At 36.5% G+C, this 26,138-nt stretch overlaps 2 protein-coding genes across 7 annotated transcripts in view; both read right to left on the bottom strand.

Annotated features, from left to right (window-relative positions):
• The window catches only part of LOC124387485 (polymeric immunoglobulin receptor-like), a 117,270-nt gene extending 99,593 nt beyond the window's left edge, over window positions 1-17,677 (bottom strand). For 3 of the 5 annotated variants that reach the window (XM_046851896.1, XM_046851912.1, XM_046851904.1), the window contains exons 1-9: window positions 17,504-17,677; window positions 17,090-17,410; window positions 16,615-16,935; window positions 16,197-16,517; window positions 15,781-16,098; window positions 13,102-13,443; window positions 12,641-12,961; window positions 10,049-10,390; window positions 2,044-2,364 (exon numbers count right to left, since the gene is read on the bottom strand). In XM_046851896.1, coding sequence (XP_046707852.1) covers window positions 2,044-2,364; window positions 10,049-10,390; window positions 12,641-12,961; window positions 13,102-13,443; window positions 15,781-16,098; window positions 16,197-16,517; window positions 16,615-16,935; window positions 17,090-17,410; window positions 17,504-17,546 — 2,650 coding nt within the window. In that variant the 5' untranslated portion in view covers window positions 17,547-17,677. Of the gene's footprint in view, window positions 1-78; window positions 114-331; window positions 437-547; window positions 668-835; window positions 1,178-2,043; window positions 2,365-7,922; window positions 8,957-9,568; window positions 9,890-10,048; window positions 10,391-12,640; window positions 12,962-13,101; window positions 13,444-15,780; window positions 16,099-16,196; window positions 16,518-16,614; window positions 16,936-17,089; window positions 17,411-17,503 lie in introns of those variants that run through there. The other 2 variants (XM_046851889.1, XM_046851920.1) reach the window with 2 other exon arrangements.
• A 4,561-nt stretch (window positions 17,678-22,238) lies between these two features.
• On the bottom strand, window positions 22,239-25,483 carry LOC124387715 (polymeric immunoglobulin receptor-like). Of its 2 annotated transcripts, none has more exons than XM_046852243.1 (7): window positions 25,384-25,483; window positions 25,230-25,290; window positions 24,315-24,659; window positions 23,910-24,017; window positions 23,695-23,799; window positions 23,086-23,126; window positions 22,239-23,000 (listed from the first exon to the last, which is right to left on the bottom strand). In XM_046852243.1, the coding sequence occupies exons 2-7, from the start codon at window positions 25,288-25,290 to the stop codon at window positions 22,731-22,733; spliced, it is 930 nt and encodes a 309-aa protein (XP_046708199.1). In that variant the 5' UTR covers window positions 25,384-25,483; the 3' UTR covers window positions 22,239-22,730. The 2 variants fall into 2 exon arrangements, with proteins under 2 accessions (XP_046708199.1, XP_046708190.1); XM_046852234.1 differs by having other exon boundaries at window positions 24,967-25,290.
• Window positions 25,484-26,138: the final 655 nt, after the last annotated feature.

Below are 26,138 nucleotides of genomic sequence, written 5' to 3' on the forward strand. Positions count from 1 at the left end.
AAATAGAAAGGTTTTTCACCCCTCTTTGTTTGGTAATAAACTTTGGTAGTGAATAATGTCAGTGATAAAGACAATCACCTCTTGGTTGTTTCTGTGAGTAGCAGCTGTACCTCCTGAAAACAGCATTCAAATGGTCAAAAAATGTTAAATATTTTCTACATTTTTATGTTTAACTAAGTTTACTTTTGATTAGTCATGAATCACCCATTTACTGTAAATTCTTTATATTAGTCCATTACAGGCCATCACACATCTACCTGGTAGTATGCCTTTTCGAAGTCAGACCAGTCACACATGAGGTATGTGTGTGTGTGTGTGTGTGTGTGTGTACCTTTAACCTTTAGTCTTTTCTGTAGAATCACAAGCAGGACTGAGATTCCAATTAGAAGTAACAGTAGAATTACAGATACAGTGATCACAGTGGAAGCTGAAAATACTGGAAGAGAAACAGTCACTTTTACGTACATTCTGTACATTTATTAGGGATCAAACTCACCAAAGTCATGTAGTTAGAATATGTGTGTGATGTGCATCTGAGCAGAATCACCTCCTGGAGGAGAAGCTGAAGCAGGCTCATACAATGATGATGATGATGATGATGATGACGACATCGACAATGGTGATGAAGGTTGTGTTGTCATTAAGGTTGAAATGGTGACACGCGAATCTAAAACAGTGAAACGTTTAACTGGATGATGAATGACATGATGACTGATGATGACTGATAGCAGTATAGATGCAGCACTATACAGTTTACATTTTGTAAGTTTGAATAATCAGAAATACTGACTAATGGACATGGAGACAACTTGTCTTAATGTCTCAACAAACTTACCAGTGACTGTCAGGGTGATTTGTGTAAAATAAACCTTGTATCCATGATCAGATGTCCAGGCTGCTTTTGCTCCACACCAGAATTCACCAGAGTCTGTTTTAGCTACATTTCTAATACTTACAGTGAAGATTTGTTCTGTTCTGTCATCATACAGGGAGAATTTTCTAAAATGTACATCTTTTCTACTTTCTGTAACAAATTCTTTATAAGCACAAGCAGCAGATTGCAGCCTCTGGCAGAGAAACTTGGGGTCACTCCTGAGGGATTGTGGGTATTTACAGCTGATGTTCAAATCTCCTCCTACATGGACAGTCTTACTGATGGACTTCTTATAGGACAGATCTGCAAATCCCAACCAATCAGATCAGTTTATATGTATATATACAACCAACATTTATGCAGTATATTTAAACATAAAAATAGACAACGTTTTTTATTTTATCTGCTAAACCAAAATGTTTGTGTCTCTTATATTCTAACATTCAGCTTCACTATTCAGGTCTGTATTTAATCAGAATCAGTAACAGCACATGAATGTGTTCCAGTGTCCTCCATAATATGCTCTCTGATAAACACACTGAAGAATCCTGCACTTCTGTTGTCATAAATTGAAAGTCTGTCATCATGTAAACATTCACTGTTGGTATTTGAGTAAAACACCACTGATGTGTTCTGGACAAGGTGAGAGAAGTGCAATAGAAAGCAACATGAAAGTTCAATAAGCAGTTTGCAGGTTTGTTTGTTTTATAATTTGCTGTTTAAAATATAGTCCGACAATAAAGTTAAATCTACAGAAAGGTGATAAATATTTCAGGCAGGGAAATGGAAAAAATTTGAATAATTAACTTTATAAAAGAGTAAAAAGTAAAAAATTTTAACGAAGAAAAACTTTACGAAGTATATTAATGAAGTGTGCTAACTTCATTAATATAAAAGAAGAATGAAAGTTAATTTTGCAGGTTGGTTTAATTTTCTTTTTTAAATATAGTCAGGAAATAAACTTAAATGCACAGAAAGATGATTCATATTTCAGGCAGGAAAATTGGAACATGTTTGATGTCAGTATTTGAACAGAAGAGTAAAAAGTAAAAAAAATATGTTAAAATAATAATTAAGTTTAGTACTGAAGTGTAATTACTTTGTATTGTGTCTGCTAATGACACTAGAGCTTTGTAAAGATAAACAGAATGCAGTGGTTGGAGACTCACCTTCCTTCACTTTTAGTTCCACTGGTGTGTAAATGTCCTTTGCCCAAGATATATCAACTCCACACTGATACGTCCCAGTGTCCTCTACAGTGAGCTCTCTGATCATCACACTGAACTCTGCTGATTTGGTGTCATCAAACAGTGAGAATCTTCCTGAAGTTACCCACATGTTTTTATCTCCTGTCTTTATTAGATCAGAACAGCCTGGCGATGAACCATTACAGAAATATTTTGGGTTTTGTATGTATTCTGTATCATACTTGCACTTGATAAGGACTCCTCCTCCTGAATATCCTGTTACTTCCTTGGAGGCTCCTCCATCTAACAAAACACCAAATATCCATCTGAGCAAAACCTTCCTTCATGTAACACTGCTGCTGATAGTGAGGATTATTATAAAGTGCATTTCTTTACCTGAGATCAGGCAGATGGTGAAGATAATGAGGAGGATCTTCATCCTGAGGTCAAACCCACAGATCTCCACATCAAATCCACTTCAGAAAGATATTAAAGCTCCTGTTCTGCTACACACTGTTACTGTCTCTGTCCTGCTCTGTGAATGTGCTTCATCTTTAACAGTGTCTTAACCAGAAACTGATGCTGCACGCATTTCCCCTTCTATATGTGTGTGTGAAAGAGCTGTTCAGGAAATGAATGTGTGAAATATGTATGAACTACATACTGTAAACATAAACAAGGCTTTCAGATATATGACAAAATAAACAGCCTCTGGTCAGTTCCAGTGTGTAAACAATCATGTAAAGACGTAGGAGTGTTTAATATATGCATTCTGTATATATGCATTTTTTACTCTATGCAAGTATTTTTTCTCTCAGTGCTACAAGAGTAATTTCACTGAGGATATTTATTACCCATGTCTGTGCACTGCTCTACTGCCAAAAGGTCATTACTGCCCTCTAGAACACAAGGTGTGTAAAAGAGGAACGAGTAAGAACAGGACTGTGTTTGAATTCTAAAAAGTTTCAGAGACTTTCAGGACATTTCAGAAATCATTATCCTTCACAACAAACTCTGGCTTGTTCTGATTCATATTCAGTACTGTCATCTTTAAAAAGTGGTGAATCTTCATCAGGGAATCTTCATTTAATGTAAAGGATATGTTAGATAATCTTCTTAGAATATACCTGTGATTTGTAGAAATGCTCTTACTATGAGTACCTGTCCATGTAGGGGTCAAAGGAAATGAGGAAGTGGACAATATTGCCAAACTAGTACTAAAACTTTCAAACACAGAGATTAATTAAAAAACCTAGAGGGTGTAGTTTCTAACTCTTGGTGTTCTCCTGGTTGAGAGGCTGAATTGCCTGCAGGTGCTCACTCTCTACTCTATGTGTTGAAATTTAGGGAAATATTCAGTTAATGTTCTCTGACTGCAACAGTGTGAGCTGTCCATAGTTAGGATAGCTGTGGTCCTTCATTATTTTCCTGGCACTACTTGCAGTAGATGGACTGCAAGTCAGGGAGCTCAGTGCGGATGGTACACTTAGCTGATCGCACCACCCTCTGGACAACTTGATTGTCATGATTGGTGCTGTTTCCAAACAAAGCTGTAATGTTCCCTTTCAGAATGCTTTCAGTGGCACAGGTGTTAAAGTTCCTTCTTAAAGACTAGACCATATAAGGTGGAAAAGAAGCTGATGGGCTTTCTTTACCATGGTGTTGCTGTGACAGAACCATATCACGTCCTGTAGATGTTGACACGAAGGTAGCGAAAACTGTCCACTCTCAATGGGGTGGAAACTCTGATCCAGGTCTTGCCAAAGTCCACAATCAGTTCTTTTGTACTGCTGAAATTCAGGCTCAAATTTTTCTCAAGGCATGAGTACTCCTGGCTTTTTATCACCTTCAAGCAGGCCTTCTTGTTGTTTTCAGAGATTAAAAGGCCTACTTGGATGAGATTACAAACCTTTTGTTTGTACTTTTGTCTGTATTTTGTTCCTTCTTTTCTCTTGTTAACCCACTGACCACTATATCTTTACCATATTTCCTAATGAAACTTAGGATTTCCTACCCAAAAAAACCAAATTTAATTTGCATAGTCTGGTCATTTGATAGTGCCCCTACACTGTCACGGCAGGATTAAAAATATTCATATTGATTTGACACACAATCTAAGATAGCAGGAACTCTGGCCTTTGATCTTTCTAAATAATATAGAGAAACAAACATTTTGTCTAATGCTGTATTTATTGACTACTATAACTCATTTTGATGTGTATTCACTATATCTTTCAAGAAAATCTGACATTTCTACATGTAACAGTCATGATTTTGGGGTAAGAAGAAGTAATCGCCATTCAATAATCTATCCACATAAAGCAGTGTAACTGACAAGTATATTTACGAGTTCTCATTCTCAGGGGCGTAGCCATCATTTCAAAAGTGGGGGGGGACAAAATGTGTAGTGTTACCTGTTTTTTTTCCCCCCAATAAAAAAGTGAGGGGGACGAATTAACTTTTTATAAAAATAATCATAATCTACGCCCCTGCTCATCCTTAATGCCTGGAACTGTATCATTAGAGCTGGTCGCATTGCTGCTGGTTCGCATTGCTGTTTCTACTCACTGGGGTGAACTGGCCATCTGCCAGACCGGACCCTTTTCTGCTGGGCCATCATACTTTTTGGCACAATACATCTCATACTGTTTTTTTCTTATCGGCCCATAAAACTCTTATCAGCCTATTCTTTTTTCTGCATAATTAGTTGATTGTGTTAGGGTTTTTTTGTCAGTGTAATGTTTTTGTGAAAAATACATTCAAAGTAAGTTTTTTTTTTCTCAGACAGACCGGCCCATGAGAAATTAATCAGCGGTCCATTGGTTCTTTTCTTAATTGAAATTTGACTGACCCAATCACAGCTTTAAACATCTCCCATTTTGGGCTCATCCAAAGATTTCACAAGCACCCATTTGACTGAGTTTACAGTTTATTTAATGCTATATTATAAAAAAAGATTTTTTCAACAGATCTGATCAACAGTTTATCAAATTTTCTTTTTTTCCCCTCATACACACAGGCACACACAAGATGGATTTCATAAATAATTTTAGAATTCATCAATTTGGATTATTGTTTTATTGTATTAAAATTAGGTGTTTTAGAAGTTTTTAATGCGTCAACTCTTACTCTTTCCTACCTGTTATTATATGGCTTTTGTGCTTTTATGGAAAATGAGTTGGTATACATATTCAAGGGCATGCAAAGATTGGAAGTATTTGTGATCATATGTAGTGTGCCAAAATTCCAGGTATTATTTTTTGTCCCAGTCCAGCCCTGTCTCCTCATAGTCAAACACTGCAAGAAAAACCTAAAATCAAAGAGAAATAGAATCAGCATATACTCAGAAATGTCCACAATTTACCTCTTTTTTTTTTGCAAATGAAAACAGACACAGATGAAGATAATGACCTCTTGGTCATTTCCTGACTTTTGGTATACAATGCCAGCTGTACCTGCTGAAACAAATGCAGTCAAGTAATCAGTTCTTATTATTACTTTTCTCAATTTTTTACAGCATGTGTGACATTGTGTATACAATCATATGAAGGTGTATAGGTGTTTAATACTAGCATTTTGCATGTGAGCATCTTTCTCTATAATAGTAACTTATTCCTCTCAGTGCTTCTTTCATGAGAATGTTTATTACTCCATTTGACCATTTGTACTGCTCTACTGCCAAAAACACTCTAATGCACTTTAGAGCACAAGTAACGAGTAACAGATGGAAAATGATCACTACAGTATTCACCATGGAGGTTTAAAATTGTCTGTGTGTGAACACTAGGTGTAACACAGTGACAACTTTCCTATTAGTATCTCTAGTAAGCAGTACTGTATGCCATTTTGGTTAAGGTTGTCCTCTGAATGCTGTAAATTTAAATATTAATGTAGAATGTTTGGATTTTTCCAAATTAGCTACGAATCTCTTTGTGTACAACCTATGGGCTTGGGGTTTTTACAAAAGAATAAGCAAAAATGTGATCGTACATGTTATAATTATCATTCATCGCTTTATTCATTGTACATATCATTGCTTTAAACACAGATTGAAGAAGAAGGTGTCATGTCTTCTGCAACGCTGGGTGAATAATCTGATCTAACTATAAAAATCCCCTGAATTCAAACTGTGTGCATCCGGTGTACCTTCTATATTATTTTCCTTTCCTTCCCTTCCCAGATTTCCATTATGTTTAGCCTTTTGGTTTTTGGCATCTCCTTATTTTTCCTTTTCATTGTTTAATCTTTTCCTGGCATATAAAAAAAAAAACTTCTCACTCCTGCTCAACATTTGTTTCCTGAGACTCTGAACTCTGCACAATAATCCTAAATTTTTACCATAATATGCTAGTATATGTTAAAACAAGAAAAGATGGCACCAAGGAGATCAGTTGCCATCCTGACTTTATTGGAGGTGAGCTGTATCAGGCATGGAGAGGAGAAGTAAAGACCTAGTCAAAAACTTTGTTAAATGGTGTGGGGGAAAAAACACCATTGTATCTCAATTGCAATCATGGGTCAGGATGTTGAACTGACAGGATACATACAGGGTCAGCAATGACATTTTTTTTTTATAATAATCATATAATAATTATAATATTCTACAAACCTGTGGTATCCAGTGCAACCTTATTGCAACAGTATGCTGGGGAGACAGCATAAAAACTGGAGATAAAAAAAAAAAATCTCAATAACTGTTCAAGAAGGTACAGTATGGTTGGTCTTAGGCTGCTCATTGGATAGTTTTAAGATGCTTTAAGCACAAGATACATTCAGGTTAACTGTGGGCACTACACAACATTGCACTGCACAGTCTTAGAAGCCATATATGACCACTGGTAGTGGTTCTACCAATATTCATTATTCAAATGCACATGCACTGTCCCTTTACTTTCATTCATTACTCTGATTTACATAGGTTATAATATTCACATTTTATTACTTTGCAGGTGCTGTCACATTTGAAACTTTGGCAACCAGTGTGCGGAAGAGACCACTGATTGTGTTTACAAGCTTACATGCTTAAGAGACTTCAAACTGCACTTTATTGAGCCTAGGAACTTTGTGCCAGCACCAGTATCAGCATTCTAATGGGAAACATCACAGACTTGTTTGGGAACAGCATGCAGTGCTGAACCATGGCCAGAAAGATAGGTGTAGGAATTCAGCTCTGCAAACAATGGACTTTTTCCTGTGATGTGGTCAGGGAAAAGCTTCCATTTCCTGCAGTATAAAACTGAGATAATATAAGTAGCTTCTTTCCACAGGCAAATTGGGACCTCAGCAAGGACACCTAGGACTTGGACTTGAGATTAGAGTCATTGCACAACATCCATTATCACAACCTGCTTTTACACATCTTGCACCATTATTATATATGCTCATAATAACTCACACTGTTTCTGTCTTCTGTTTTTTAAGTATATTTTAGATTCTATTTCTATTTGTGTTTTTATTGTAATTTCTATTTTCTTGGAATTATATTTTGTTATAATGTAAATTCTATTTTATTCTGTTTATTCCATTTTTTCTTTGTATTTTTATTTATTTATTATTTAAAAAAATCTTATCCTTTTAACTATTTATTCTATTTTGTGTCACAGACCACTGCATTAAAATCATTTCACTGCATGTATAGTGTCGTATAGTGTGTATGGTGGTAAATTAGACAAATAAAATTAGAATGTAAAGTTGAACATGACTGAAACCTTTGTGGTATAATTAAACAAGACATCAAGCACATGTGTTTAAAAAAGCTTCAGAATTGTAGTGGAACTCTAAATTAGCCACAAATCTGATATACACACAGTGTCTGGAGAAATCTCAAACAACATTACAAGAAAATGCACAGGAACTCAGTGTTCATTCATTGATTTATTTGATTTAAAATTCATACACAAACTCATTCAATCATTTATTAATTTTCAGTAAGTAATTGGCCTCTTACAAGGACATAACAATTGAAGCGGTTTACTTTGCATCTTTTAGCTCTTACATCTCTTTTATGAAATTACAAAAAGGACTGGAATTCCAATCAGAAGCAAAATTATAGACATAGTGATCACAGTTAAAGTTGGAAATCATGAAACAAGAGTTAAACAAACAGACACTTTAAAATACAAGGCATGAAATTGATCAAAGTCATGTAGTATGCATGTATAAAAATAAAAATAAAATCACCTTTTCCTGCATGATTAGATGCATTGTGCTGTTGCAATATAAATATGGTGGATTAAAAGGAACAGCATGAATACTCAGAAGTTCCTTGTAAAATTGTTCACATTGAACATCTGAGCAAAATTACCTACTGGAAAAGAAGCTAGAATAGGCTTAGAGGTGATGACACAGGTTGTGTTGGTTTTGATGTAGAAACTGTGACATATATATCTAAAGCATTAAAAAGTTTGGTTAGATAATAAATGACATGAAGTGAGTGAATCTAGTGTCTGGCTGATAGCAGTACAGATTCAACACAATAAAGTTTACATTTAGTATGTGTGAAACTCCAGAAATTCTGATGAGACAATGTGTCTTCATGTCTCTACAAACTCACCAGTAACTGTCAGGCTGATCTGTGTAAAATAAACCTTATATCCATGATCAGATGTCCAGGCTGCTTCAGCTCCACACCAGTATTCACCAGAGTCTGTTTTAGCTACATTTCTAATACTCACAGTGAAGATTTGTTCTGTTCTGTCATCATACAGGAAGAATTTTCCAAAATTTACATCTTTTCTACTTTCTGTAACAGATTCTTTATAAACACAAGCAGCAGGGTGCATTCTCTTGCAGAGAAACTTGGGGTCACTCGTGAGGGATTGTGGGTATTTACAGCTGATGGTCAAATTTCCTCCTACATGGACAGTCTTACTGATGGACTTCTCATAGGAAAGATCTGCAAATCACAACCAATCCGATCAGTTTATATGTATATATACAACCGACATTTATGCAGTATATTTAAACATACAAATGGCCAAAGTTTTTTTTTATCTGCTGAAACCCAAATTTTTGTGTCTCTTATATTCTAACCTTCAGCTTCACTATTTAGGTCTGTATTTAATCAGCATCAGTAACAGCACATGAATGTGTTCCAGTGTCCTCCGTAATATGCTCTCTGATAAACACACTGAAGAATCCTGCACTTCTGTTGTCATGAACTGAAAGTCTGTCATCATGTAAACATTCACTGTTACAGACGGTTAGTTGGTATTTGAGTAAAACACCACTGATGTGAAGTGCAATGGAAAGCAGCATGAAAGTTCAATAAGAAGTTTGCAGGTCGGTTTGTTTTATAATTTGCTGGGTAAAATATAGTCCAAAAATAAAGTTAGTCTACAGAAACGTGATCAATATTTCAGCCAAGAAAAGGGAAAACTTGAAATGAAAAAATTCTGTAAAACTTTACACAAGTATATTAATTAATGGAGTGTGATAACATGGAATTGTGTCTGCTAATGACACTAGAGCTTTGTGAAGATACAGAAGGCAGTGGTTGGAGACTCACCTTCCTGCACCTTCAGATCCACAGGTATGTGAATGTCCATTCCCCAATATTTATAAACTCCACACTGATACGTCCCAGTGTCCTCTACAGTGAGCTCTCTGATCATCACGCTGATCTCTGCTGATTTGGTGTCATCAAACAGTGAGAATCTTCCTGAAGTTACCCACTTGTTTTTGTCTCTTGTCTTTATTAGATCAGAACAGCCTGGCGATGAACCATTACAGAATTTCTTGAGGTTTTGTGTGTATTCTGTATCATACTGGCACTTGATAAGGACTTCACCTCCTAAATATCCTCTTACTTCCTTGGAGTCTCCTCCATCTAACAAAACACCAAAACACCAAATAGTCACCAAATATTCATCTGAGCAAAACCTTCCTTCATGTAACACTGCTGCTGATAGTAAAGATTACATTTCGTATGTGTGAAACTTCAGAAATTCTGATGAGACATTGTGTCTTCATGTCTCTACAAACTCACCAGTAACTGTCAGGCTGATCTGTGTGAAATAAACGTTGTATCCATGATCAGATGTCCAGGCTGCTTCAGCTCCACACCAGTATTCACCAGAATCCTGCTTAGATACATTTCTAATACTCACAGTGAAGATTTGTTCTGTTCTGTCATCATACAGGTGGAATTTCCCCACATTTATATCTTTTCTACTTTCTGTAACAGATTCACTATAAACACAAGCAGCAGGTTGAAGCCCCTTACAAAGAAACTTGGCGTGATTCCTGAGGGATTCTGGGTATTTACAGCTGATTTTCAAATCTCCTCCTACATGGACAGTCTTACTGATGGACTTCTCATAGGACAAATCTGCAAAACAGAAAGAATCAGATCAGTGTATATGCTTATTTGCATCCTAATTCTAAAACACCTAAACCAGGGGTGGCCAACCAGTCAGAGACTGAGAGCCACATTTTTTAATGTGTTACTGCAAAGAGCCACATCATACACATGGGCACACATGAACATCACCCATCCCTTTCTCTTACACACGCACACACACACACACACACACACACACACACACACACACACACACACACACACACCTATACTGGTTTTTATGTATTAGGTGGACTTTGCCTACACACACACACACACACGCCTCTGCTCAACCAGATTTATTGTAAATGTCACACACCAGCATAATGACAGAAATTGACTCCTACAGTACTAAGACCACAGGACAGTCATTTTCAACAATGAACATTGTGTGCACTGTCTCACACACACAAACTCTTAGTTTAACCAAGTCTACAAACAAAAATATAATAATTTACGATAGCGTTTTTTCTTTTACTATGCATGTTACTTAGGGGGACTTTTGGCATTCCTTGCCTTGAACAATCCCCTTCAAATCTGCCTCGTATTGCGTTGTTGCCACTCGAAGCAATTCTTTCACGTGTGTCAGTCAGAACAGATCGATGCTTTAATTTCACGTGTTTCAGGGTAGAAAACACAGACTTTGTGGGGTTTTTTTTATGTGCGTGTTCACTTCGCTTGAGTTCAATACGGTATTTTCGTCAAATGCGCATGTGCGTGAGATGAATATACTGCAGGGGTGGCCAATTGATTTTTACAAGGGGCCACATGAGAAACCTGAATTGTGTCAGAGGGCCACACCAACGATAATATTTTAGGGATGCACCGAAATCAAAATTCAATTCAAAAGTCAATGAAATCCACAAGTTTTTGTGTTATGCCTTTTGCCTTGGCACCATCACTGGAAAACTTTCCTGCCTTTTCAAAAACGTCCACTACAGACGGAGTGCGCATGCTCGGATTGAATACTTTTCTGTGCCGCGTTCTTCTCATGTTTAGAATGGCATTGGGATGTTTGGATTTCAGGTGATAAATTAAACCCGACTTGGAGAAACTCTGTGCAGATACACCCCCTCTTGAAATTTCAGCATTGCATGTTTTGCAAATCGCTCTCCGCACACCACAGACATGTTGCTCTTATCCAGACAACCGTGTGCTGCTGCGCTTTTTTATTGCGTCATTACAATTGTGTTTCTGCCGTGTTGTTTTAGTGATTTTGATATTTCTGCCGAAAATTTTCGGTGCATCCCTATAATTTATGATTGGCCGCACGTGGGCCGGAGTTTGCCCAGGTCTGATATACCGCAAAGTTTTCCAGTAGGGGCAAGCTCATTTAAGTCTTAAAAATACCGTATTGAACTCAAGCGAAGCGAAACCGCTCATTTAAAAAGAAAAACAAACACAAACTTCGATATGAACGTAAGAGCCGCATGAAACCAGCCAAAGAGCCGCTTGCGGCTCGCGAGCCGCGGGTTGGCCACCCCTGACCTAAACAGTTCTATAGTAAATTTAGACACAAAACATAATTATAATAATTATATGATATATGATTCTTGCTATGATATGATATTTAGCTTTACTACAGTGTAGATTATCAGCTTCATCTATCAGCTCATCTATTTTATCACATACAATAACAACCCACAAGTATGTTCCAGTGTCCTTCATAATCAGTTCTCTGATAAACACACTGAAGAATCCTACACTTCTGTTGTCATGAATTGAGAATCTGCCATCATCGGTCCATTCACTGTTTAATTTTGTTGTTTTAATAAAACATCACTTTTGTGTTTCAATCATACAGAAAGATTTGGATTTGTATTTATATTCATCCTCATATCTGCACTTGATGTTGATTCCTCCCCCTGCATCTGCACTCACTTCTCTAGAGCTTAAGCTTCCTGTTACATTTCAGATCGAGCTCAATCAACCTATACTTCAGTTTCAGTTCTTATTTTGGATGAAATCTTAGCTTCGGGACTTTAAAAAATAAAATAAAAAATGACTCTGTCGGTAAGAAACATGCAGGTTAGGGGTAAAGGGTGAGGTAGGTGCTAAGCTTGTTTGTTTGTTTTTTTACCACAGAAATGTTAGAAAAACAACTGGATGTAAAAAAGAAACAGTTTAGTTCAATATGCTGCATAAAAAGAGATTATTTTGGATTGAAAAAAATTTTAGTCATAGTTAGAAATGATAATAGATATTAGTAAATAGTAAAGGCAGTGGTTGAATACTCACCTTCCTTTACTTTTAGTTCCACTGGTGTGTAAATGTCATTTCCCCAAGATTTATGAACTCCACAATGATACGTCCCAGTGTCCTCTACAGTGAGCTCTCTGATCATCACGCTGAACTCTGCTGATTTGGTGTCATCAAACAGTGAGAATCTTCCTGATGTTACCCACATGTTTTTATCTCCTGTCTTTATTAGATCAAAACAGCCTGGCGATGAACCCTTACAGAATTTCTTTAGGTTTTGTGTGTATTCTGTATCATACTTGCACTTGATAAGGATTTCACTTCCTGAATATCCTGTTACTTCTTTGGAGGCTCCTCCATCTAACAAAACACCAAATATCCATCTGAGCAAAACCTTCTTTCATGTACCACTCCTGCTGATAGTTAAGATTACATTTAATATGTGTGAAACTTCAAAAATTCTAATGAGACAATGTGTCTCCATGTCTCTACTAACTCACCAGTAACTGTCAGGCTGATCTGTGTGAAATAAACTTTGTATCCATGATCAGATGTCCAGTCTGCTTCTGCTCCACACCAGTATTCACCAGAATCCTGCTCAATTACATTTCTAATACTCACAGTGAAGATTTGTTCTGTTTTGTCATCATACAGGGAGAATTTTCCCACATTTACATCTTTTCTACTTTCTGTAACAGATTCACTGTAAACACAAGCAGCAGGTTGAAGCCCCTTGCAGAGAAACTTGGCGTGATTCCTGAGCGATTGTGGGTATTTACAGCTGATGTTTAAATCTCCTCCTACATGGACAGTCTTACTGATGGACTTCTCATAGGATAAATCTGCAAATCAGAAAGAATCAGATCAGTGTAAATGCTTATTTTACATTTACATTTGCGGCATACACCCTTATCCAGAACGACTTACAACTGAGCAGGGGAGGGTTTTAGGGCTTTGCCTTCAGGTGCCCAGCAGTGGCAGCTTGGTGGTGGTGGGATTTGAACCATGTGATCTTCTGTTTCAAAGCCCAATGCCTTAACCACTGAGCTACCACCTCCTTATTTGCATCCTAATTCCAGTGTTGGGCAGTAACGGTTACCGGTAAAGCATTACTTTCACAGTAACTAATACTGTAACGCGTTACTTTTAAAAAATAAAGTAACTTCGTTACCGTTACCGTATGGTACGTTACCCCGTTACTTTTTTAAATGAATGAATTTCGGCTGAAGTGTAGCGTACAGTCTAACCTGTTTACAGCAGCGATGTATTGTAGGATTGGTGGATTACCGGATTACCCCCTTTGTATACACAAAGAAATCGAACTGTGGGTGTGTCTCAGTTTATTCAGGTCTGTGCGGCAGTAATGGCGAGTCGAGGCGAGAGCAAGACGAGTTTCTCAAAGTGGAAATATGCTCATTATTTCACTTTAGTTGAGTATAAAGACAAAAACTTTTAAGTCAAATGTAAGCTGTGTCTTTCTGGTTCGAAGCTCGTATCTACTGCGATAAACAGCAACTCCAATCTGTTGAAGCTCCTCCAGGAACTCCATGCTAGAAGCTAGAAGCTAACCCTGTGTTGAGTTGAACCTGAAATTGAGTTTTTCTGCTGTGTTTAATGATGCACTGGCAAAAAAAAACGAAAACAAATTGTTGATTTTTTGGCACTTGATGAAACTAAATTTGCCAAATCTCTAATGTAAGATATATATATTTTTTGTTTGTGTGTGTGTGTGTGTGTGTGTGTGTATATATGTATGTATGTATATGTATGCACGTATGTATATGTGTGTATATATATATATATATATACAGTGGAACCTCGGGTTACGAACGCCCCGGCATACGTATAATTCAGGTTACGAATCGCAGTTCATCAAAATTTTTGCCCCTGGTTACGAACAATATATCGGGATACGAACGTCGCGCACCAAAAAATCACAGGCAAGTTGGTTGTTTTTGCTCTATCCACGCAGCTCGTCACATCAGTTAGTGTCCTGTGTCCCTAGCGAGAGCATCGTGTTACTTATCCGCTTGAACTTTTCCCGGCGGCAGCGTAACAACTCGTTAGTTGATGCTCGTGGAATGATGAGATGGACAACATTAGCCGATGCATAACCACTTTACTTGTTTTTATGAAGATAGATTAGCAGGGTTACAGTCTTTTCCAGTACAATACCCATAATGAATTTCACTCTGGACTTCAATACCAACTGATAGTAGCCTTAAAGAAACAGCTCTTATTTTCCCTCTAATGCAACAATTGTCTCAGCGTTCGTGTTAATAACACTGTCTTTAATATTCTATAATATAATATATAATAATATATAAATAATATAATATAATAAGATTCTCCTTCCAAACAATAACTCTCCCTCCTCCCCCTTCTACGAACGTCGTCTCCTGCAGCGAGTCTTCTCAAAGGAAAGTACCCGTAAAGATCTTTTCTTCTTTGTATGTTTTTATGTGGTATGATTTTAATATAACATGTTAAAAGTAAATAATATTAGTGAATATTGGCTTTATTTTTATTAAAGTAATATTTTTGGTTGTCCAGAACGAATTACCGAAGTTTCTGTTCATTATTATGGGGAAATTTTGTAAAAAATTTATATCGGGATTCGAACTTTTCAGGTTACGAATAAAGTACCGGAACGAATTAAATTCGTAACCCGAGGTTCCACTGTATATATATATATATATATATATATATATATATATATATATATGTATATGTATATGTATATGTATGACCCGGGCCCTCTGTCAAATTTTAAAACCCATTGTGGCCCGTGAGTCAAAAACTTTGCCGATCCCTGGTATAGACCATAACGCATGAAAGGGCATGAATAGGAACATTAAAGAACGTTCTTTAAAAAAGTAACTAAAAAGTTACTTTTAACAGTAACACATTACTTTTTGGTGTAAGTAATCAACAAAGTAAGTTACTTTTTGAATCAAGTAACGAGTAACTGTAACTAGTTACTATTTTTTAGTAACGAGCACAACACTGCCTAATTCTAATACACCTACACAGTTATATAGTAAATTTAGACACAAAACATAATTATAATAATTATATGATATAATATATAAATCTTGCAATCATAGTTAGAAATTATAATTATTTAATTCAATAATTAAGTTATAAGTAAATAGTAAAGGCAGTGACTGGAGACTCACCTTCCTTTACTTTTAGTTCCACTTGTGTGTAAATGTTTCCCCAAGATTTATCAACTCCACACTGATACGTCCCAGTGTCCTCTACAGTGATCTCTCTGATCATCACCGTGATCTCTGCTGATTTGGTGTCATCAAACAGTGAGAATCTTCCTGAAGTTACCCACATGTTTGTATCTCCTGTCTTTATTAGATCAGAACAGCCTGGCCATGAACCCTTACAGAAATATTTTAGGTTTCCTTTGTATTTTGTATTATACTTGCACTTGATAAGGACTCCTCCTCCTGAATACCCTGTTACTTCCTTGGAGGCTCCTCCATCTAACAAAAGATTATTTTGGAATTAAAACGATATTTTAGTCATAGTTAGAAATTATAATAGATATTAGTAAATATTAAAGGCAGTGTTGGAGACTCACCTTCCTTCACTTTTAGTTCCACTGGTGTGTAAATGTCCTTTCCAAAAGATATATCAACTCCACACTGATACGTCCCAGTGTCCTCTACAGTGATCTCTCTGATCATCACCCTGAACTCTGCTGATTTGGTGTCATCAAACAGTGAGAATCTTCCTGAAGATACCCACAGGTTTTTAACTCCTGTCTTTATTTGGTCAGAACAGCCTGGCGATGAACCCTTACAGAAATATTTTATGTTTTCTTTGTATCCTGTATTATACTTGCACTTGATAAGGACTCCTCCTCCTGAATATCCTGTTACTTCCTTGGAGGCTCCTCCATCTAACAAAAGATTATTTTGGAATTAAAACGATATTTTAGTCATAGTTAGAAATTATAATAGATATTAGTAAATATTAAAGGCAGTGTTGAGACTCACCTTCCTTCACTTTTAGTTCCACTGGTGTGTAAATGTCCTTTCCAAAAGATATATCAACTCCACACTGATACGTCCCAGTGTCCTCTACAGTGATCTCTCTGATCATCACCCTGAACTCTGCTGATTTGGTGTCATCAAACAGTGAGAATCTTCCTGAAGATACCCACAGGTTTTTAACTCCTGTCTTTATTTGGTCAGAACAGCCTGGCGATGAACCCTTACAGAAATATTTTATGTTTTCTTTGTATCCTGTATTATACTTGCACTTGATAAGGACTCCTCCTCCTGAATATCCTGTTACTTCCTTGGAGGCTCCTCCATCTAACAAAAGATTATTTTGGATTTAAAAACAATATTTTAGTAATAGTTTGAAATTATAATAGTTGTACAGATGGAATTCTCAGCCATTTTGTGTGTCTGCTAGTGACACTAGAGCTTTGTGAAGATAAACAGAAGGCAGTGGTTGGAGACTTACCTTCCTTTACTTTTAGTTCCACTGGTGTGTAAATGTCCATTTCCCGAGATATATCAACTCCACACTGATACGTCCCAGTGTCCTCTACAGTGAGCTGTTTGATCATCACCCAGAACTCTGCTAATTTGGTGTCATCAAACAGTGAGAATCTTCCTGAAGTTACCCACATGTTTTTATCTTCTGTCTTGATTAGATCAGAACAGCCTGGCGATGAACCCTTACAGAAATATTTTGGGTTTTGTGTGTATTCTGTATCATACTTGCACCTGAAAAGGACGTCACGTCCTGAATATTCTGTTACTTCCTTGGAGTCTCCTCCATCTAACAAAACACCAAATATTAATCTGAGCAAAACCTTCCTTCATGTAACACTGCTGCTGATAGTGAGGATTATTATAAAGTGTATTTCTTTACCTGAGATCAGGCAGAAGGTGAAGATGAGGAGGAGGATCTTCATCCTGAGGTCACACACACAGATCTCCACACCAAATCCACTTCAGAAAGATATTAAAGCTCCTGTTCTGCTACACACTGTTACTGTCTCTGTCCTGCTCTGTGAATGTGCTGTGTGTCTGTGAATAAAGTAGTTTAAAGCATCAGAAAACACACACACACACACACACACACACAATGTTTTGGCAGTGAAATAGGGACCAACACATTATTAGGCAGGTGGCCATAATGTTATGCCTGATTGATGGCCATGAACTCAAGACTCATTCAATATCCACAGCCCAGTTTTTGTCCTTTCAGCTGCTAGCGGATTTCCCTTTTTCACAAGTTTTTGATTAAGCATCACCCATAGGAAGGACACAAATTCCTAGATACAATAATAAAGGAAACATGTGTTTAACAAATTAGCAAATGTTTATACAGCTTAAAACATTTATAACAACAACAACAAGAATAAAAATACAAATCTTGTTGGAACAAACAAAAACAATTCCAAGTTATATAATTATCAGAACTTGTTACAGGGTACAGCTACAGGGTTTAATCCATATGCAGTTGTCACCTGTCTATTTTCATTTCCAACTCTAGTCAAAGCATCTCTGATGTTCTGGGGTCTATTTGATATAACAAGTTCTTTTTTCTTTAGGAAAAAATATCTGTGTTTACCAGAGGGGGAAAGTAATGAAGTACAAATACTTTGTTACTGTACTTAAGTAGATTTTTCTCGTATCAGTACTTTACTATTTATATTTCAGACAACTTTTCACTTTTACTCATTACTTTTTTACACAAATATCTGTACTTTCTACTTTTTACATTTTCAAAACAGGCTCCCTACTTTAATTTTAATCTATTAAGTTGTTGAAATTGTATTTTCAACATTGGAGTTCAGCCCAGCAACCTATTGAACCAGTCATTGTGCTTCACGTTTTTTCAATCTGGTGTATAAAGTCCTGGGTCTCACTCACTAGTTTACGATGCTCACAATGAGCAGTCGGAAAGCAACAAGAAGTATATGGTTAATGTGGATGAGACAGAGGGAGTCAGTGATGTAAACATGATTGAGAACGGAGACATTCCTGATCATCATCATCTTTTCTCTGCTTGTGTTCTACCGTATATGGTGGATGTTCAGCCTGGATACAGTCATTAGATAACTAAATGTTTAATTAGTTTTGTATTAATATTTATATATAATGCTGTCAAAATTCAAACGCAAATTCCTTTTTAACAGCACTAAATTTTATTAAAGCTTTATCAATTCAGAGCGCATTTCTGTTTGACAATTTTTATAAAAAAAAATATATAAATACATAAAGAAATAACTAAATATAAAAAAGGTGAAATTAAAACCTTCAGCGAAACATACATTTATTCATGACATCCTTTCTTTACTTAGATATAAAATTGATGATGCACCAAGTCTCAAATCAAACACAAAAATCCGCCATGATTTACACAATTAACCCTCTAGAGGCGCGTTTTGTGGTTGTTTTCCTCTTAATGGCGAAATGAACTTAAATGACTGTCTTTTATGATCGTACAGATAAAAATAATACATCATTCGAAAATGTCTACTTTTATTTGTACACACAATCATAACAAAACGCTGTGCTTTTGTAAAATAAAGTAGACAGACAGGGGGCGCTACTCTGCCACGTCATCTCCCTTCACGAACACAAATAAAACGACCTGAATTTTAGGGAATCTTTTCCTCACAGACATAATAAATATATGTACAGAAAGTTCAAAATGTCTTTGACATAAAGCAGTTCACATCAAAACAAATATTCTCTGATTATGTAAACCGTATAAAAGTTAGGTACAGTTGAGGTACAGTTGCTCCGGTATTACCTTAATAACTGCCCATGCAGTAATATAGAAAATGTTCCATTTGGTGTCCTGATGATTTATGTAATTCAAACCACCATAATTATGATTTTTTTTGTTTCACTAATAATAAACATACATTTGCATAAAGCATCAATATTTCTTCATGTCCATGTTGCTTAGAGTATTAAAAACATGAAGTATTAATATTATATTTAGAACAGAAAAAAATGTGAGATTAAGTTGTGATTAAGTATTTTATCCGATTGACAGCCCTTATAATAATATGATGTGATTTCCAATTCCCAGCATGACACTAAAACAGGTAGTAGTAATGGCTGCTTTTTTACTTAAGTACATGTCAGAGCCCAAACTTCTTTAATTGAAATTGAGTAAAAAAGTATAGTCAGTACTTCAACTTTTACCTGAGTATTTTAAAACATGAGTATCTGTACTTCTATTTAAGTGAAGGATGTGTGTACTTTTGCCACGTCTGGTGTTTACCAACCATCTGTGGGTGTTTGAAAACATGAAGCCCTGCAAACTAAGGGGGCATCAGAGCACCATTCACAAGTTTCACAAAAAATTTTTTAAGCTATGTCTGTACATTCGCATTCTTGCGATACGCTGCAGAAAAACTCTGGATGTTAAGGAAATTTTGTCTCATTTTATATATTAATTATTTTTTTATATTCCAGATATAATTATTAATTGTGCTGTTATAAATGTAATACAATATCAATATCAATTGGTACCGGGCCGCACAGGAAGAATACATAACTTACATTATTTCTGTTTTATTTATTATCTAATACTGACCGATGTTTTACTTTGGAAAATTACCAGATTCTCTCTGCCACTTCTATCTATAACTCACTCTTGATTCATGTCAAGATGCCTCGGTCACATGTCTTACCTCCATCCGCTACCTTCTTAACAGGGCTGCTCTGGCCGCTAACACATAATACATTACCGCTAAATTGAAACCCCCAAGCTAGCAAAATGAACAAAAAACAACACAGTGGATTCACGTTTATTATTATATTTAGAAAATATAATTGTATTTAGTTGTATTTATCTGCCACACCTTAAAGGCCGGTCCGTGAAAATATTGTCCGACATTAAACTCGGTCTGTGAAAATATTGTCTGACATTAATCCGGTCCGTGTTGCAAAAAAGGTTGGGGACCACTGTTCTAGAGCACAAGGTGTGTGACAGCTAAACAGAATACTACATAATTCATATAATAATGAGAAAGCAGTGTCTGAGATGTGTCAATGTGTCTGATTTGCAAAAGTTTCTGGTGCTGTTTTGGGGGAGAATTAACGAATAACTACTAATAAATAAACTAATGAACTAATTTCCCTGCTGTCTGTGTACATTAGGGTGTAACACAATGACACTTTCTATATCTCTACAAAGCACTACTGTATAGCATTCTGGTTAAATATGTTTTAAAGTGTTGTAAATGTTTGATATTAAAGGAAATTGTTTATTCCGCTGTTGTTTTTTCCCAATTTAGTCACTCTGAAAACCTAAAAAATCTGTTGCCTGGTCCAGACTTACATTGCTTTTTCTAATAGCTTTACATTGTAATATGAGCAAGTAAAGAACTTGATCATGAAGCGTTAAAACAGTTGCTTGCTTTTTGCACACTTACAGAACAAACACATTCTTCTCTTCACATTCTCTTGTTAGCTATAGAACTTATAGAGTTGGGATTACTGACAAGGATGTTTGGCTCTCCAATACAATACTGGTCTAATATTCTAAAAGGTGCACTTAACTGACAGATACAACATGGCAATTGGTCTGATCTAACAGTTTTTATATGTTTAGATTCTTCTTCTTCTTCTTCTTCCGGCTTCTCCCATTAGGGGACGCCACAGCGGATCATCAGTCTCCATACCCCACCTGTCCTCTACATCTGCCTCTTTCAAACCGATTTATAGGTTTAGATAATATTTGTACATTTCACAAGTCATGCAAATTACCTGAGCTGATCTCCAGGCGCTCTACACCTTTTACGATCGCTTCAAGACTGCAGCTAACCACACTAGCAGCACAACCACATGCACGCTGAGAGAGCCGGAGAGGTAAACACGTTCACCATCTTGAAGCATGATGTGAGGAGGGCATTCAGGAACGTGAATACCAGGAAGGCAGCAGGACCAGATGGCATCACAGGTTGGGTTATGAAAGCCTGCACTAACCAACTAGCATTGGTGTTCATCAAGATATTCAACCTATTTCTGGAGCAGTCTGTAGTCCCCTCATGCTTCAAACAGTCCAACATTGTTCCTGTCCCGAAGAAACCCCAGCCCGCCTGCCTCAATGACCACCCTGCAACCCTGACCTCAGTAGTAATGAAGTGCTTTGAAAGAGTGGTCAGAGACTTCATTATAGCTTCATTGCTGGACACAGTACCGTCAGAACCGCTGTACAGAAGATGCCATTCCACATCTTTTACACACAACGATGAGCCACCTGAACTGCAGAAAAAGGAATTATGTGAAAACGCTGTTTGTGAACTACAGTTCAGCATTTAACACCATAATTCACTCCACACTCAAATCTAAGTTAGAGGTCCTGGGACTCCCATTCCTGTGTCAATGGATTTCCAACTTCCTGACAGACAGACCACAATCTGTACGGGTGGGCAAACACACCTTATCCACCCTCACAATCAGCCCTGGAGCTCAGGATTGTGTTCTGAGCCCTCTTCTGTACCCATCCTGTAAAAGCTGCAACAAGAGCCAAGAATGGCAAGACATCTGCCTCATATCACAATTGCTCGAGTCTTAAATTCCTCACCATCGCAGCTTCATAATGTAATATGAGCAAGGATGAAACTTGACCAGCAAGCATTGGTAAAATGCAGTTTCTCTTTTATTGACAGAATAATAGCCCGAACACGTGGTTGGTTAACTGTAGAACTGCTAGAAGAGAGATAAATGGCTTGTAAATGTGGAGAGAGGTGGGATAAATGCCAGGATTAGACAAAATCCTTATGTTTCACAAATCATGCAAATCAGTATCAGATATACACAAACTGATATGCACAAACTGTAAGCCTGAAGCTTTCTAAACAATAGGAAAAAAAATTAAACAATCCATTTTACAGCCACTGCTTTAAATATTGTTTGAAGAAGAAACAAAAATCTCAAAAAACAAAAAAAAACAAATGAAAAAACAAAAACCAGTACAGTTCTGGTGCCACTTTCTTGGCGCTCTAATGTTGCAAAACTAGCCACATAAAATAACTAAAGCATAACCAAACAAGACCTCTTTCTACTTAAAAATATTGGAAGGAATCTTTAATGGTATTTGAATAAAAATAGTTGCTGCATTTGATTTCTCAATCAACTGAAGTATCAGAGAGGCATGTGGGTAACTGAGCTGTGGAGTAGATATCCTCATCAAAGAGGTCTTTGGATAATTGTGGAGTAGCAGAAATCGACTCATGGGAACCTGTGTGTGACAACATATTGACATAAACAGTTTGAGAAGAATCACAGGGGATTATGGAAAATTTTGTAAAAGAGTAAACTGTGGAAGCTCCAGGGTTAGGAGCATGAAGTCGCCTGATGTTGTTGATATCCTCATAATGACAGACATCAAGAGGAGCCTGAGAGCAAAGAGCAACAGTGCAAATCAGTAATGAAGAGATAACTGCTAAACAAACACAGACACACTCATATGAAGACTCTTACCACATGGTTGTTTTGTAAATCTTGGACAAAAACTGCACCTTCTAAAATAAATAAAATAAAAAAACATTTAGTCATGGTTGTATATTCTATTGTTCTTTTTATTTCAGATGTTATTAGAGTGTTTTGACTAATGATTGAGGCTAATAGTAAAACATACAAAAACTGCATGCAGATATCTTTTTTTAATTATTAGATTAATATACAATTATAAATCACATTTGATTATGAGCTTATCAATTCAACTGATATACACACACAAGCAGGATCTTGAGAAATCCCACAAAAACATGGAAAGAACATGCAGAAGAACTCAGTATTAGTAAAATAACCAACCCATCAATCAACTTTGAGTATGTTCACAAACGACATATAAGTACAACACAAACCACACACACACAGAGAATGAAATAGAGAGAGAGCGAGAGAGAGAGAGAGAGAGAGAGAGAGAGAGAGAGAGAGAACAAACTGTGATGACACCTACCAAATATTCAAAAGCTTCACAGAAAAAGCAACCGGAGCTCATGAGCACACCCCAAACATGGATTTATGAACATCCTGATTCTGGAATTTTGTGTTAAACATGTTATTCTGTGTTTATGGGGTGTGTACCTGGCATCGTGCATCTCTTTTTTAGAATCACATTGAGTATTGAAATTCCAATCAGAAGCAGCAGCAGAACTACAGACACAGTGATCATAGTAAAAGCTGGAAACCCTGGAAGAGAAACAAACACTTTAACCTACATTTTAATCATGCTGATGGTATCAGATTCCACAAGTCGTGTAGTTAGAGTACGGCTGTGGTGTGCATCTGAGCAGAATTACCTGCTGAAGCTAAAGGAGTAGGTTTAGATAATAATGATGAGGAGGATGATGAAGTTAATGAAGATGTAGATTTTGGTGACATTGAGGTTGAAACTGGGATTTGTGGTTCTATGAAAAATTCAAATAATTGCAGAGTTGATATTATTTGCATCTGATAAGCCACAGGAAGTTTAGCTAAGCAAAAATACATGGCACAGGAAGAACAGAAAACAGACTTTTAGCCTAATAAACATAATTTAGGCTAAATAATCAGAAGTAGAAGGTTAACTGATAAAGCAGTAACATTAAAAAGTGTTTTGTAAAAAAATAAAAAACTGTATAAATGTATACTGACTCTATGCTTTACACAAAGCTTCTGTAATGTCAAACAGTTTAATGCAGAGTGTCTCCAAGTCACAAACTCACCAGTAATATTCAGGCTGATTTGTGTGAAATAAACATTGTATCCATGATCCGATTTCGACACTGATTCAGCTCCACACCAGTATTCACCAGAGTCCAGTTTATTTACATTCCTAAAACTCACACTGAGTTGTTGTTTTGCTCTGTCGTCATACAGGGAAAATTTCCCTACATTTAAAGTTTTTCTACTTTCTTTAACAGATTCTTTATAATAGCAATCAGAACTTTGCGGCTTTATCCTGCAGAGAAACTTGGGCTTACTTCTGACGGATTGTGGGTATTTACAGATGATGTCCAAATCTCTGCCAATATAACCAATCTTACTGATAGACTTCTCATAGGACAGATCTGCAAATCACAACCAATGAGGTCAGTTTATATGTGTATCTGTATCCTATTTTAGCTCAGCCAACACTTTAGACAATTAAAGTGTATATTAACATATCAATCTGATCACAACATGTTTCTTCAAAAAACACAAGACTAGTATTGGGAGACAGATGAAAATGTAAAGAGAAAGAGAAGAAGAGTAAATGAATTCTAATAATTATAATTATACTAACAATGCATAATTACTTTTCTACTTTGTATTTCCCGTCTGTGTAACTGTTATTGGATCTTTGGGATAAACAGACAGCAGTGGTAGGAGACTCACCTTCTTTTACCTTTAATTCAACTGACAACAACTTATAACTACTGTTCCGAAATCGTATAATAACTCCACAGTGGTACGTCCCAGCGTCCTCTACGGTAAGCTCTCTCATCATCACTCTGATCTCTGCTGATTTGGTGTCATCAAACAGTGAGAATCTTCCAGTTAACTGATAACCTTTAGCTCTTGTCTTTACTTGGACAGTACAGTTTGGCCATGAACCCTTACAGAAAATTTTTTGCTTTTGTGAATATTCTGCATCATACTTGCACTTGATAAGGACTCCTCCTCCTGAATATCCTGTAACTTCTTCAGAGGCTCCTTCATCTAACAAAACACCAAATATCCATCTGAGCAAAAGCTTTGTTCATGTGACACTGCTGCTGATAGTGAGGATTTTTATAAAGTACACTTCATTACCTGAGATCAGGCAGATGGTGAAGATTAGGAGGATCTTCATCCTGTGTTCACACTCACAGATCTCCACACCAACTTCACTTCAAAAAGATGTTAATGTGTCATGTTCCATTACACACTCTGACAGCCGCTCCTACTCAGTGACAGCGCTGTGTCTTTATCAGGATCTTAATCAGTCTCTGATGCATTTACCACTTCCCCTTCTGGCTGATTAAGATACATAGATTGCTTACCGTGTGGACCTAGCTTTATAAAAACTGTCGTAAGACCTATAATCTCCTCTGTAGATCTATAGATACTCTAATTATATGTGCCTGGTGCCTAGGAGCATAAGCAATGGTTTAAAATGACAGAGAAACAATGCGTAAATGGAAGAATGGAATTAAAATAGAAATATTCTCTAGTTAAATTATAAAACATTTACAGATAAACATCCACAGGTATATACAAGTAAAATTAAAAGGAGATTATAATGTATGCAGCAAAAAGATTGTTTTTGCTACATAGGGCTCTACCTAGTAGTTCTTATGTTTATTTTTCTGAGAAATTAAGCTGTCTGTATGTCTTGCATGAGCAAATTCAAATTAGAACATTCATACAGATTAGACTCAGGTCGTGATCTGTTAATACAGCTCAATGTCGTGAGTTTTCAAGGGCACATTATAAACTCAATATCAATTGCAAATGCAATCCTACACACTATACCCAACCTATTTAAAGAAGATGCGAATGAAACCGTGTTAACATGTAGTTGTTTA

Source organism: Silurus meridionalis, chromosome 1, assembly GCF_014805685.1.
Source record: "Silurus meridionalis isolate SWU-2019-XX chromosome 1, ASM1480568v1, whole genome shotgun sequence".
In the NCBI taxonomy this organism is placed as follows: Eukaryota; Metazoa; Chordata; class Actinopteri; order Siluriformes; family Siluridae; genus Silurus; species Silurus meridionalis.